Source organism: Quercus suber, unplaced genomic scaffold (genome assembly GCF_002906115.3).
Source record: "Quercus suber isolate HL8 unplaced genomic scaffold, Cork oak 2.0 scaffold_102, whole genome shotgun sequence".
Taxonomy (NCBI): domain Eukaryota; kingdom Viridiplantae; phylum Streptophyta; class Magnoliopsida; order Fagales; family Fagaceae; genus Quercus; species Quercus suber.
In genome coordinates, this window is record NW_027069567.1 from 1,504,968 (window position 1) to 1,521,047 (window position 16,080).

Below are 16,080 nucleotides of genomic sequence, written 5' to 3' on the forward strand. Positions count from 1 at the left end.
TTTTGTTTTTTAAATTTAGTTGCTAACAAGTCATTTTAATTATTATTTTAGTAGCCATGTCAGCATCAACTTCGCCTAAGTCATTTGCCTTGTAGATATTTTCCATTTGTGAATTAACGGTAGAAACCAAATTGACTGTAAGTTGAAAATAACAGATATCAAATTGATTGTTACCAAAATCTAGGGACTAAATTGAATGTAACACCAAAATGTATGGACCAAAATGGTGTTTTCACCATTAATTAATTGTTTGTCTAATTTTTAATTTCTGACTATTTTGTCAGGAATCAAAAAATGTTTTGACATTGGATTACTATTATTATTACTTTTTGAAAAGACACATTGGATTAAATTGGATGCATGTAGCCTTACCATAAATCATATTTAGCCAATGTGAATATGTTACATCATTAATTACAACACGTGCTGTGTATCCAAGAGTTAGACCTTTTTGGATATATACCATTGTTAGTTTCTTTAAGACCTTCATTTTTCTCTCCGTGTGTGTGTTAAAAATATTTAGTATTCTAAAAAAAAGAAAAGAAAAAATTGGAGTAAAAATAGACCAATTAGAGTCAAAAGATCATAATCACCTATGGTTGAGACTAGTTTCATGCAAGTGCACTTCACTGTTAGAATTTGTTTCTTTGATATCTTTGAATCCAATGTCTGATCAATGCATAAGAACTCTTGTTTTGATTGTTATGATCTCAAGATTTGTTTTATGAAAAGTGTTTGGAGATTGAACGGTCAAAATCATAGTCTGCCTTGGAGACATGAGACGGTGATGATATGCAATGCAATGCAAGTAAAGTTAAATGAGAGACGCAAAATGGGGTGTCTATAGTTTCATGTGATTAAGAAAATGACAGTGATCCCGAAATTCTTAACTCTTCAATAAAAATGCTTAACAAAAACAATGTTTTGATTTATGTTTTTAGAATGGCCAAGGATACCTTTGTAGAATCTAATACAACAAATGTGAGATTGCATCACATCTGTGGTTGTACATGTCATTCTTCACAAAAAATGAAGTCACATTTAACATAAAATATAACATTATTTTTTTTCACTATTGTTCAATTTATTTGTGCGTAAGTACGAGTTTCAAACTAGTTTGTAATTATATTTTTATGATTTACTCTAAATTATATTATAGAAATATTTTCTTTAAATTAAGATATGATTATTGTCTAAATTGTAATTAGAAATCATTGTTAGTGCTAGCAACCAAGTCGAAAAATCATTAATTATTCTACAATAAAGTATGGGCTGGACCATGTTGCTCCATTTATTTTGATAGATATGATAGGATCTAAACTTACAGTGCGTATTACATGATGATTACCTTTTATGATCAAGCCAAAATACTAATTAGTTTTGGTGTAGACGGAATTTGAACCTTATTCAACAACAAAGGACTTCACCATAAATCTACATGTTGCAAGATCCTAATATTGATGACATTAGATTAAACACACATACAAATTCACATATATATTGGGCTGAAAGCATACCATCAAAGTTAGAATGATTTGATGGGAATAGCTTGGAGGGACTTTGCCCTATGTAAGGTAAGCCCAAAAAACTCACCCATATCCATGTCTTCTGGCCTCATCTCATCGGGGAGCTTCCAAGCAAAGTAGTGAATAAGACAAGCCAACATCAAGTGCACCATTCTATTAGTTAATGGCAATCCTGGACATATCCTTCTTCCAGCTCCAAAGGGAATCAACTCAAAATGTCGGCCTTTAAAATCAATGTCTTGTTCTAAAAAAACCTTTTAGGCATAAATAAATTTGGATTTTTCCATATGCTTGAGTCTAGTCCCATTACCCACACATTTATTAGTATTTGTGCATTTTTGGGCACGAGGAAGCCACATATTTCTATGTTTGTCTCAGCCTTACGTGAAATTAGAAAAAGCACTGGTGGGTGCATCTGTAAGGTTTCTTTCACTTTAGCTTGAAGATAATGGAACTTTGAGATTTCTAATTCTTGAACGTGCCCACCCTTGCATAGGATTTCTTGAATATCATCTCGAGCTTTCGTCATTTTTTATGGGTTGTGTAATAACAACGTCATTGCTTATTCCACTGTGCTTGATGTTGTGTCAATTCCAGCAATAAATAAGTCCTGCAATAAAGGAGTGTGAGAACTGTATTGCCAATTTCTGTACAATTTAATTTGAATGTTCCCTTGGTGTGTAAAACACTAGTGAATGTTTAGACCCCCAATTTCAAAAATACCAACATAAGTTTATATTAAAACAATGTATGTGTGGAATGATAAATATACGTTATACCCAAACAATCACAACACAGCAATAATTAAATGCAAAGAGTAAAGAATAGAGAGAAGCAAAAGCAAGATAACACCGGCATGTGTTATCGAACAGGAAACCGAAGAACTCGGTGAAAAACCTCTCCACTATCCTCCAAGTGGTAAAATGATCTTCTAGAAAATCAATTCGGATACATGAATAGCAATAGATCTTTCAAGCCTAATCTACCCGATGCACCTAAGCCCTCCAAGCTTCTTGCTCCAACAAGGTTTAGCCTAACCGTGTTTTCTCTAGCTTTTCGGATCCTACAATATGCCCATTGCATTAACCAATGAATTGGTCCTCTCTAAACTACTTCCTAAGCACCAAATAACATTCTCACTGATATGAATATGGTGAGGTAAGGATTTGGCTAAAGATCCTCTCAAGAGTATGACAATGGAGAGGGTGAGAGTAGTGGAATTTATAGAATCAAAGGTATAAGATTATGGATGAATCAATCTTGTTGTTCTCTAGGGTTTTTCTCTCAAAATTCTCTCTTGAAACTCTTTACATTTCGTGGGTATAAGAGTATTTATAGTAGGGTATGAGTAGACATGGCAAAACGAGCAGGTCGGGTCGGGTTCGAGTCGGGTCAATTGGGTTGCGAGTCAAACGGGTCACGGGTTAATTTAAGCGGGTCAAAAACGGGTTCGAGTCAATCGGGTTGCTGGTCGGGTCGGGTTGACCCGTATTTTTCAGATGAATTTTTTATTATTATTTTTTTATAAAGAAAACAACATGTATTTGCATTTGGAAAGTTATGCAACAAATTACTTGATGTAATATGCATTATTTTGAATTCACCACTTATATTAAGAATAAACTCAGTTAAACTTATTAATACTTATTCAATAATTTTAAAATTATACAAATCCTAACATTGTTATCTAAAAAAAAATAATACAAAGATAAGTAAAACAAATACACAAGTTTTATTTCTACACAATATCAACATTCCAAAATATAAAACAAAATTACAAATAACTTATTGGATAACTCATTTGATAAAGAATAAAAACATATCAGAAATTTACAATCTTGAAAATTAATTTTATAATCTATTATCAATTGTGGTTCGCACTTTATTTCAATTGAGATATACATTAAAGTTTGATTGCTTACTTATTTATACATGGTCTCTTTTATGAATATCATATCATTTTTAAGCAACACACACTCTAGAAAATATCATAATATATTTTGAAAAGTCGTTTATTTTGGACATAAATTGTTAAAAAAATAGGTCTAAGCATTCATAATTTATGCTAAATTGATACTTTGGCTTCACTATTTTCACACTTGTGAATGTTTCTTACACATGTTTACAATTTTAAATTTATGTTTTTAACTCTACTATAACCAGATTATCTTAGCATGTACTTTAGTATTTGATATCTAAAAATCTTTACTCATTACAGAAAGCTCAACCATTTATTTTTCAATTAATTTGCATGCAGTTATGTAAATGTATCAATTGTTTCCTTAAAGCTCACAACAAACAATTAAACCAAAATTATCTTAATTTTACTTTTTTTTTTTTTTTTTTACCCAAAAAAAAAGTTTTTAAAAAATGGTTCGGGTTCGGGTCGAGTCATGGGTCGGGTCGGGTTGACACATAAAAAAACACAGGTTGGGTCACGGGTCAACCCGTTTTTGCTTCAGATCAAAAAAATCGGGTTTAGGTCATGTTTTTTCGGGTCGGGTCTGATCGGGTCAGAAAATTCTGACCCGTTTTGCCATGTCTAGGTTTGAGAAGGAATGTGAAAAGTAATTTTTCTGCAAAACAGGGGGCTTTGGCAAGTGACTTGCGACTGGGATGAGTCGCGAGTTCTAGTCGCCAAATAACAGAATGGCCAGACTGTATTTTTTGTCTTGTAGTGATCTAGTTGTCATGAACCTTCAACTTCCTACATACTCCACATGTGTGACTATTCTGGCGAGTCACCACTCGTGAGTTAGTCACAAGTTCCTGTCGCGAGAAGCTCTTTGATTGCACACACTTGATCAAATCTTTACACTCTCTCACACACAACCTGTACATAATTCACACATAAATATAGGGTTTCTAATTGTTGAATTACAAGTAAATTTGGCCTGGAATAAAGCCAACACATGGTTGAATAAATTCAACCTAACTCAATTTAATCTCAAGTTTATATAGGTATATTTCAAAAAATGCATACATAAAAATATATAATATGATACATAATTAAATTGAATCCTCTTATTCACAAGTTTGTTCATGAGCCTGAACTTGAGTTTGAGTTTGGCTTGTTTGTAAAACAAACACATAAATAAGGTTTTTCCCGAGTCGAGTTCGAGTTATTCATAAACAACTTGATTCATTTACAGCTCTAGAAGTTGTTGATCTATTACTATTACCATGAATTAAAATACTATTCAGCTGAGAAAGAAGATTTTATTCACAAAACCCAAAATTATTTTAGAGCACTTACTTTTAACCAAAGTTTTAAAGAGGTAGTCAATTACTAGAAGCAAGTGTTTGATATCGATGAGGTTTATCTCTGAATTATCTTCTTCAATGAGACTGAGGAGTGAATCTAGAACATAGTTGCTTTCTTTAGAACCCTTTGATGAAGCCTTAATTGTAGTCGTTGATCGATGATACCATCAAAAATCCCAAATAATTTTGAGAAATAAATCCTTGTCCTTTTGCGTACACGTTGGGGGTCAATCAAACGAAGTGCTGGAAAATAGTCTGCGATATTTGGCCTTCCAGCTTCTTCGGTTACATCACAAAAAAGGTCCTGGAACTCATGGGAGAGATTTGAGTCATATTTGGCCAGGTCAATAGAGAAAAAATTGTTTGATATGGCATTAAGGACTGTTGTGAGCACTGCACGACCAATGTCAATGGGTGCACCACTTTTGCAACTTTGGTTAAATGTGTGCAGATAATATCAACCATTCATTTAAGATTTTATTTAGTGCTGGTTAGATGTTTTTGTTGTTGATGGGATCCAAATTGTCCAGTTAAAGATATTTTCGAATTCGCTTCATGTGACTGTATATCTAATGCTGCGAGGGGTCCAATTATATTGTAAAATCCTATATCGTAAAATCCATCTCTGTTTATATTTTTCTTCGAGTTCATTGTAAACACAATTAAGAATATAAAAGATGTTGTCACCTAGGATTTTATTCTGTGGACTCAGGCTGTTTAGCTTAATCAAGTAATCCTCAGCGTTCTCTCTTCCTCTTTTACTTTTGTTTATGTTTTCTTGTAATCTTTATTTTCATCGCCTATAATAAGAGTCGAGATCATATGAGGCAGTCTCACATTTCTAAGTTCGGACAGACAAGAAGTACGGACAGACAAGAAAGACTAATAAAAAGGCCAAGATAAATGCCAAACGATTATCTCCATTTTGAAAGAAAGATTACTGGGTTGTAGGTGGAATTCGAACCTTATTTGACAATAAAGTACTTTATTAATTGTGGTAACTATAACTCATTATAGAACTACAAAATAATGATGTATGATATATAATTGTCTTCCTCTATTATGCTTATAGAAAATCCTAATATTGAGGACATTTTATATTAAACACAAATAGAGTCACACCAATATTGGGCTAAGAACAAACAATGAAAGTTACAAGGATTTGAAGGGAATAGCTCGGAGGGGCACTTCCCTATGTAAGGTTAGCCCAAATGTTTCACCCATGTCCATGTGTTCTGGCCTCATCTCATATGGGAGCTTCCAAGCATAGTAGTAAACAAGAGAAGCTAACATCAAGTGCACCATTCTGTTAGCTAATGGCAATCCAGGACATATTCTTCTTCCAGCTCCAAAGGGAATTAGCTCAAAATATCTGCCTTTAAAGTCAATTTCTTGCTCTAAAAACCTTTCGGGCATAAATAAATTGGGGTTTTGCCATATGCTTGAGTCTCGTCCCATTGCCCACACATTTATTAGTATTTGTGCATTTTTGGGCACAATGAAGCCACACATTTCTATGTTTGTTTAAGCTTTATGGGGAATTAGAAAAGGCCCTGGAGGGTGCAATCGAAAAGTTTCTTTCACTATAGCTTGAAGATAATGGAACTTTGAGATGTCTGATTCTTGAACATGCCCACCCTTGCCTAGGACTTCTTCAAGCTCATCTCGGGCTTTAGCCATTTTTTTCGGGTTTTGTAATAACACTACCATTGCCCATTCTACTGTGCTTGATGTTGTGTCAATACCTGCAAGAAATAAGTCCTACAATAAAGGAGATGAGAACTGATTGCCTAAATTTATGGCCTATTTTAATCGGTGAATAATAAAAAAAAGTGTGAGTATCACAACAAATCATGTTGGTAATTGTTAGTCCAGTCCCTAACATTACTTCTGTTGCTAAAGTTTAACACCCACAAAGTAAAAAAGATCCTAAGGAAGTGAATCTGTAGTTATCTCAATGCTTCATTATAATAATTACACATAAAATAAACAAACATATATAAGTATACCAATATTTATCAAAAAAAAAAAAAAAAAAAAAAAAAAAAAAAAAAAAAAAAAAAAAAAAAAANTTAGCCTTACGTGGAAGTAGAAAAGGCGCTGATGGGTGCAATCGCAAGGTTTCTTTCACTATAGCTCGAAGATAATTGAACTTTGAGATGTCTGATTCTTGAACGTGCCCACCCTTACCTAGGACTTCTTCAAGCTCATCTCGGGCTTTTGTCATTTTTTCTGGGTTGTGTAATAACTCTGCCATTGCCCATTCCACTGTGCTTGACGTTGTGTCAATTCCTGCAAGAAATAAGTCCTGCAATAAAGGTGTTTGAGAACTAAGTTGCCTAAGTTTATGGCCGATGTTACTTTAATAACAACAAATCATATATTGACAATTATAAAAAAATAGTCGCAAACTAAACACACGCAATGCGTGAGAAAATGTAATATTTAAAAATGCATTTTTTTTTCTTCTAATGTAATAGAACATATAATGTATTTTACATTCAACAACAATAGTAATAATACATAGTGATTTATATATATATATATATATGTGTGTGTGTGTGTGAAAAATGTAATTAAATAAATATATTTAAATTATATAATTATAATATCTTTATATATAAATTGAAAAGATATTATTAAAATGACTTTTTTTTTTTTTTTTAAATATACCAAATCAGTATCTGTTGATTAATTTAAACATATCCAAGAATATTGAAAAAAAAAAAAAAAATGTACACCCTTATATTGTAGAACACATGTAACATGTTACATTAGCTTTAAATTATTATAAAGGTTTAGAACTGCATATATTTTTTTCCTTTCCAAATGTAAGTATATTGTCTATATTATTGAAACTTGAATTTTAAGGTAATATTTTGAATATTTATAATTTTTATAGCAACAAAAAATTTTCATGATTATTAAATGTTTTTGTGGTTTTATTAGCTCAATTAGTAAAAGCTCTTGTAGTTGAACAAGATATTTGGAATTTGATTTCTATCTACACGGAAAACCAACTAATAATAAAAGAAATCATCATAGAACAAATCCATATTTGAAATACTATTCTATAAAAAAATTATTTCATAAACTAATTTGAACTTAATTAAAGTTGTAACCTACTTTTTTTTTATAGTACTAAAATTATTTATAATAAACAAAAAAAAAAAATTAAAATGAATTCAGTACTTCAATAAATAAGAACACATGTTACTATTATCAATCTCAAATATACAAAACTAAAAACTAAATATAAATTGAAATAATAAAACATCAATAGTGAAAGTTATATCCACAACACATAAAAACAACGGTTAGTCTCTATTGCCAAAGCAAATGACACTATTATCAACATTAAATATAATATTATAACATAGAAAAATGCTAACGAGTGCCCTTAAGGCACTGGATAAGAATCCAGTTAAAGAAAGTTTTTACATCACTTTTATGGGAAATAAAAAAAAGTTGTCAAAACATTAATGGTTTTTTTTTTTCTTTTTCCATAAAAACTTTTTTTAACTGGATTCTTAACCAGTACTCTAACTGCACTCGTTAAAATGAACCTATAACATATATTATAATGCAAGCTGTAGACCACAACAAAATAAATAGAAAGCCAGACACTCAAAACTCAAAAGTCAAAAAGCTATCTTAAACATAAACAGTTAAACTAACAGTGATGCCCCTTCACACAGCAACAGCTCATGTTCACGAGCTTATTTATGAATGTAATATTATGTTTGAGCTTGGCTGGTACAATAGTCAAGCCCAAACTTTTTTTTTCCCGGAGAAGATAGTCAAGTCTAAACTTGGAACCACATACATGAAGCATTATAGAGCACTAAATTATATTTTAAGAATACTTGTTATTCAAATATTTACTTTGAACCAAAGTTTTAAAGAGGTAGTCAATTACCAGAAGCAAATGTTTGATATCGAGGAGGCTTATCTCTGAATTATCTTCTTCAGTGAGATTGAGGAGTGAATCTAGAACATCGTTGCTTTCTTTAAAACCTTTTGATGAAGCTCTTAATTGGAGTCGTTGATTGATGATTCCATCAAAAATCCCAAATACTTTTGAGAAATAAATCCTTGTCCTTTTGCGTACACCTTGGGGGTCAATCAAACGAAGTGCTGGGAAATAATCAGCACTATTTGGCCTTCCAGCTTCTTTGGCTACACCACACACAAGGTCCCTGAACTCTTGGGATAAATTTGAGTCATATTGGACCAAGTCAATAGAGAAAAGTGTGTTTGATATGGCATTAAGGGATGTTGTGAACACTACTCGTCCAATATCAATGGGTGCACCACTTTTGCAACTTTGGTTAACATGGTCAAGTAGTTCTTGTACCTTTGCTAATCGAAGGGCCTCTGTGGCATCAAGACGCTGTGGAGCAAATATTTGGGTAGCACAAGCTTTCCTAAGGTTCCTCCATTGAGAATTTGCGGGAATCCAAGCAATTGAAACTTTGTGATGGTCGAATACATGGGCCATATTTGGGACGGTTCGGCTAGAGAAAGCTCGGTCGTTTTTCTGAAGTACTTCTTTAGCCATGTTTGGAGAGGAAATGACTATGGTGGTTATGCTCCCAAGCTTGAGAGTCATTAAGGGACCATAAGTTTTGGAGAGCTTGGCAATTGCTTGGTGGGGTAATTTGCCAAGCTCCAAGATGTTACCAATGATTGGAAAAGGGTGAGGTCCGGGGGGTAGAGTCTGGCTTGATAGATTGGAGGAGACAACACGAATGAATGCCCATACAAAGGGTAGTATCAGCAACAATACCATGTAGTAGTCCATTGTTAACTCAAAGATGGTTTGTGGTTCTTGTGTTAAGAGAAGCTAACATCAAGTGCACCATTCTGTTAGCTAATGGCAATCCAGGGCATATCCTTCTTCCAGCTCCAAATGGAATGAGCTCAAAATTTTGGCCTTTAAAGTCAATGTCTTGCGCTAAAAACCTTTCAGGCATAAATACATTTGGATTTTGCCATACGCTTGAGTCTCGTCCCATTGCCCACACATTTATTAGTATTTGTGCATTTTTGGGCACAATGAAGCCACACATTTCTACATTTGTTTCAGTCTTATGGGGTACTAGAAAAGGCACAGGATTGTGCAATCGAAAAGTTTCTTTCACTATAGCTCGAAGATAATGGAACTTTGAGATGTCTGATTCTTGAACGTGCCCATTCTTGCCTAGGACTTCTTTAAGCTCATCTCGAGCTTTTGCCATTTTTTCCGGGTTTTGTAATAACACTGTCATTACCCATTCCATAGTGGTTGATGTTGTACCGATCCCTGCTAGAAACAAGTCCTACAATAAAGGAGTATGAGAATTGATTGCCTAAGTTTATGGCCTATTATGGTCAGTGCATAATACAAATAGTATGAGTAGTGAACCCGATAAAAATAATGTCAATCAAATCACAACAATTCATATTAGTAATTGTCAGTCCATAACGTTACCAATGGTGCTAAAGGTTGAGGCCTACAAACTAACAAAGATCCCAAGGAGTACTAGCCATCAAGTTTGTTGAAGCTATTTGAGGATGAAAACTGGCCATACAGATTGATTAGCATTCATTCCTGCTTTAAGTAGTATGTGAAATTCAAAATTTTCTGAATTGCACCAATTAACAGTCTAAAATGGTACCCATATAAATGTGCACTTAAAAACTGAAAATTGTTGTTTGAAAATATGCGTAGAAATACATGTGAATAAAAATGTACGTGAAAATACATGTAAAGTTGTTTAAAAAATGAAAACTGTTGTCTGGTGTACCAAACACCCTAATATATATCTCCTATAGGAGCAGAAGTTCTTGATCCATTATAATGAATTAAATAATATTCTACTACTCAAAACAAGTTTATATTCAAAAAAATCAAAATTATTCACCTAGTATAAAATATTATTATTTTTGTTATAGATAAATAATGAAGGAGGAAGAGATGAGATTCGAATCAAATACATGATACATCACAAAGTATTTTTTTTTTCTTGTTGAATGAAATACATCACATGCAAGTATTATATCATAGTATTAGGTATAAATGGTTTTCAGAAAAAAAAAAAAAAAAAAAAGTCTTAAAAGAAAAAACATGGAACATGCTTCGGTGTCCTAAACTAGGATAATTCTCAAAGACTTATCCATTATCTACTTTGTAAGAAGTTAGGAAGAAAACAAAATAAGGATATATGGACTTAAATACACTGATAATGGTACATGTATCTATCAATATAAGGCAGCTGGGGGGTGTCCCGACATTGATTGAGTAATTCTTGAAGACTTATCCATTATCTACTTTGTAAGAAGTTAGGAAGAAAACAAAATAAGGATATATGGACTTAAATCCACTGATAATGGTACATGTATCTATCTATAAAAGGCAGGTGGGGGGTGTCCCTGACATTGATTGAGGATGGGAAATTTAGAACATGATTCGGATGCAAAAGTCAAGCAGGGAGGGCGGCCGAAGATAATATCAACCATTCGTTTAAGAGTCTATTTTGTATTGATTAGACATGTCCATTGCTCTCTCAAAGAAGAAAAGAAAAAAGGTATGTCTATGGGTTCGAGAGTCCAATTATAATATTGTAAAATCATTTTCATATTCGCTTTATTGATAAAGTACGTCTAATGCTCTTTCCTCTCAAAAAAAAAAAAGTATGTTTCCAAACCTATGGGGGTGTTTGGCAGAGTAGTTTGAAAATTGTTGTTTATAGTTTTTTGAAATACGTGTGGGTGAAAAAGTGTGTTGAAATGCGTGAAATGCTGTTTAAAAACTAAAAAATGTTGTTTGAAATGACAAACCAAACGGGGCCTATAATGTTTGCGTTTTTTTTTTTTAGCGTGAACAGTAACATCATATGTGAGCATTGTACAAGGGACAAAAGACACTGTTATGCACTGTTTATGGGTTCCATGACACTATTTACACATTTAAAAATTATTTTGCTACAGTATTTTCAGTTTTCAGTTTCAACAAAAATAAATTGTATCCAAATAGACCCTGATTAGAGTTTATTGAGAATGAAAAAGATGTAGCCACCTAAGACTTCATCATGTGGATGCAATTGTCAGTAATTGTCAGTGCTCAACATTACCAATGGTGCTAAAGATCGCAAGAAAAACAAATATGAAAGACCAAGATAAATGTCAAATGATTATCCCCATTTTGAAAGCAATATTACTGTGCAAGTGTAGGCAGAATTCGGATATTATTTGACAATAAAATTTTTTTACAAACTGAGTTAACTAGAACTTACTATAGAACTACAAACTAATGATGCATAATATATAATTATTTTCCTCTATTATGATTATGCAAAATCATATTATTGAAGAAATTAGATTAAGCAAGATAAATTCACATCCATATTGGGCTAAGAACAATTAATCAAATTTACAACAAAGTGCTTGCGGCTTGCTAGCTAGGTTGGATCTGAGCACACGAATTGATGCCCACACATGCAAAGGGAAGTATGAGCAACAATACTAGGTAGTAGTCCATTAATTCTTGATGTTGGTTTATGTTTCTTGTGTTTATATTTTCGTTGCGAATATTAAAGAAGACAGTCTAAAATGAAAAACATGGAACATGCTTCGGTGTCCTCAAGTAGAATAATTCTTGAAGATTTGTCAGACCTGTCTAGTGTCTTGTATCTACTTTGTACGAAGTTAGGATGAAAAAAAAAGACATGGACTTATATGCAATGATATGATACATGTATCTATGCTATTTGTTTAGAACATAATTCAGATGAAAGTGGTTTCGTATTCGCTTTAAGTGATTTAGTATGTCTAGTGCTTCCAAATATATTGAAAAATCATTTTTGCATTCGCTTTATTGATTTAGCATGTCTAATGCTTCAAGTGGTCCAATTATATATTGTAAAATCCATCTAGGGTCAACCTTATTGCTGTAGTCTCTATTTATAATTTTAAACCTGCTTAGAATTTATTGTAAATACAATTAAGAATTTAAAAAGATGTAACCACTTAGGACTTTATCCCGTGGATGGAAGCTTTCGAGCTGAATTACAAAATCTCCCTGTTTTCTCTCCCTCTCTTTTACTTTTTCTTCCATTTTATTGCCATCTATGGTTTCATCACCTCCAATTCCATATGAGGCAGTCTCTCATCCAAAAGTTCGGACATACATGAAAAACAAATACGAAGGCCAAGATAAATGCCAACGATTATCCCCATTTTGAAAGCAAGATTACTGGGCACTAGGTGAAATTCGAACCTTATCCGACAGCAAATGAGTTTACTAATTGAGTTAACTAGAATCTATAATAGAACTGAAGACTAATGGTGCGTGATATATAATTGTTTTCCTTTATTATGCTTATGCAAAATCCTAATATTGAAGAAATTAGTTTAAACATAGAAAAATTCACATTTATATTTGACTAAGAACAGACAATCAAAGTTACAAGGATTTTATGGGAATAGCTCGGAGGGGCACTGCCCTTTGTAAGGTAATCCCAAACGTCTCACCAATGTCCATGTCTTCTGGGCTCATCTCATTGGGAGCTTCCAAGAAAAGTAGTGAAGAAGAGAAGCTAACATCAAGTGCACCATTCTGTTAGCTAATGGCAATCCAGGGCATATCCTTCTTCCAGCTCCAAATGGAATGAGCTCAAAATTTTGGCCTTTAAAGTCAATGTCTTGCGCTAAAAACCTTTCAGGCATAAATACATTTGGATTTTGCCATACGCTTGAGTCTCGTCCCATTGCCCACACATTTATTAGTATTTGTGCATTTTTGGGCACAATGAAGCCACACATTTCTACATTTGTTTCAGTCTTATGGGGTACTAGAAAAGGCACAGGATTGTGCAATCGAAAAGTTTCTTTCACTATAGCTCGAAGATAATGGAACTTTGAGATGTCTGATTCTTGAACGTGCCCATTCTTGCCTAGGACTTCTTTAAGCTCATCTCGAGCTTTTGCCATTTTTTCCGGGTTTTGTAATAACACTGTCATTACCCATTCCATAGTGGTTGATGTTGTACCGATCCCTGCTAGAAACAAGTCCTACAATAAAGGAGTATGAGAATTGATTGCCTAAGTTTATGGCCTATTATGGTCAGTGCATAATACAAATAGTATGAGTAGTGAACCCGATAAAAATAATGTCAATCAAATCACAACAATTCATATTAGTAATTGTCAGTCCATAACGTTACCAATGGTGCTAAAGGTTGAGGCCTACAAACTAACAAAGATCCCAAGGAGTACTAGCCATCAAGTTTGTTGAAGCTATTTGAGGATGAAAACTGGCCATACAGATTGATTAGCATTCATTCCTGCTTTAAGTAGTATGTGAAATTCAAAATTTTCTGAATTGCACCAATTAACAGTCTAAAATGGTACCCATATAAATGTGCACTTAAAAACTGAAAATTGTTGTTTGAAAATATGCGTAGAAATACATGTGAATAAAAATGTACGTGAAAATACATGTAAAGTTGTTTAAAAAATGAAAACTGTTGTCTGGTGTACCAAACACCCTAATATATATCTCCTATAGGAGCAGAAGTTCTTGATCCATTATAATGAATTAAATAATATTCTACTACTCAAAACAAGTTTATATTCAAAAAAATCAAAATTATTCACCTAGTATAAAATATTATTATTTTTGTTATAGATAAATAATGAAGGAGGAAGAGATGAGATTCGAATCAAATACATGATACATCACAAAGTATTTTTTTTTTCTTGTTGAATGAAATACATCACATGCAAGTATTATATCATAGTATTAGGTATAAATGGTTTTCAGATATTTTCATTGAACCAAAGTTTTAAAGAGATAGTCAATTACCATAAGCAAATGTTTGATATCAAGGAGGCTTATCTTTGAATTATCTTCTTCAATGAGACTGAGGAGTGAATCTAGTACATCGTTGCCTGCTTCAGAACCCATTGATGAAGCTCTTGATTGTAATCTTTGCTTGATGATACCATCTAAAATCCCTAAAATTTTTGTGTAATAAATCCTTGTCCTTTTGCGTACACCTTGGGGGTCAAGAAATCGAAGTGCTGGGAAATAATCTGCAATATTTGGCCTTCCAATTTCTTCGGCAACACCACACACAAGGTCCTGGAACTCTTGGGACAACTGAGAGTCATATTGGGCCATGTCCATAGAGAAAAAAGTGTTTGATATTGAATTAAGAACTGTTGTGAACACTACTCGACCAATATCAATGGGTGAACCACTTTGGCAACTTTGGTTAACATGGTCAATTAGCTCTTGTACCTTTGTTTGTCGAAGGGCTTGTGTGGCATCAAGACGTTGTGTAGCAAATATTTGGGTAGCACAAGCTTTCCTAAGGTTCTTCCATTTCGAATTTGTGGGCAACCACCCGACTGAAAATTCGTGGTACACGTGCCATATCTGGGATGGTTCGGCTAGAGAAAGCTTGGTCATTTTTTTGAAGTGCTTCTTTAGCTAAGTTTGGAGAGGAAATGACTATTGTTGTTATGCTCCCAAGCTTGAGAGTCATTAAGGGTCCATAAGTTTTTGAGAGCTTTGCAAGATCTCGGTGGGGTAAGTTGCTAAGTTCCAAGAGGTTTCCGATGATTGGAAAAGGCTTGGGGCCTGGGGGGAGAGTCTGGCTTGCTAGTTTGGAGGTGAGCACACGAATTGATACCCACACAAGTGGAAGTATCAGAAAAAATACTAGGTAGTAGTCCATTCACTCAAAATTGGTTTGTATTTCTTGTGTTGGATAGAAGAAAATGGTGAGTGTTCATCCAGAATAAGAAAGTTAGGGGTAAGGTGTGACTGAAATTGATTGAGGATTTGAACAAGATTCTGATGCAATAATCAACTCAGGTTATCGAATATAAAATCAACCATTGGTTTAAGAGTCTATTTTGTTTTCAATAGAAATTTGGACTATCTGGTGAAGTTGTAACTTTAGATGGAATCCAAATTGTCCTATTAAAAATATATTTGTATGTCTAATGGTCCCAGCGCGCCAATTATATTGTAAAATTTATCTGGGGCAGCGCAAACCCTATTTCTATAGCACTATCAGGCCAGCTCAATACATTGCGGGCCTAAAGGCAAAAATATTATGTGGGCCCTTATCTCATATTATAATATTTAAATAATAAATTTTTATTTAACTTTTTATGTCAATTTTTATTTAAATATATTTTTCCTACTTTTTAAGATACAAAGTTATTGAAAACAATTTTGTATTCAAGTTTTCTTAATATTTTCTTCAATATAACTAATCCATTTATTTTTTTTAGT

The 16,080-nt window shown here is 33.2% G+C and overlaps 2 protein-coding genes and 2 pseudogenes across 3 annotated transcripts; all 4 read right to left on the reverse strand.

Moving 5' to 3' along the window:
• Nucleotides 1-1,525: 1,525 nt before the first annotated feature.
• LOC112037707 (cytochrome P450 76C4-like) lies at nt 1,526-6,302 on the reverse strand (annotated as a pseudogene).
• On the reverse strand, nt 5,802-9,622 carry LOC112037972 (cytochrome P450 76T24). Of its 2 annotated transcripts, none has more exons than XM_065774994.1 (2): nt 8,710-9,622; nt 5,802-6,551 (listed from the first exon to the last, which is right to left on the reverse strand). In XM_065774994.1, the coding sequence occupies exons 1-2, from the start codon at nt 9,592-9,594 to the stop codon at nt 6,315-6,317; spliced, it is 1,122 nt and encodes a 373-aa protein (XP_065631066.1). In that variant the 5' UTR covers nt 9,595-9,622; the 3' UTR covers nt 5,802-6,314. The 2 variants fall into 2 exon arrangements, with proteins under 2 accessions (XP_065631066.1, XP_065631067.1); XM_065774995.1 differs by lacking the exon at nt 5,802-6,551 and adding an exon at nt 6,805-7,082.
• On the reverse strand, nt 9,602-10,381 carry LOC136068168 (cytochrome P450 76T24-like). The gene is made up of 2 exons (XM_065774931.1): nt 10,364-10,381; nt 9,602-10,111 (listed from the first exon to the last, which is right to left on the reverse strand). The coding sequence occupies exons 1-2, from the start codon at nt 10,379-10,381 to the stop codon at nt 9,602-9,604; spliced, it is 528 nt and encodes a 175-aa protein (XP_065631003.1).
• Nucleotides 10,382-13,123: 2,742 nt separating this feature from the next.
• LOC112038051 (cytochrome P450 76T24-like) lies at nt 13,124-15,652 on the reverse strand (annotated as a pseudogene).
• Between the last annotated feature and the right edge of the window lie 428 nt (nt 15,653-16,080).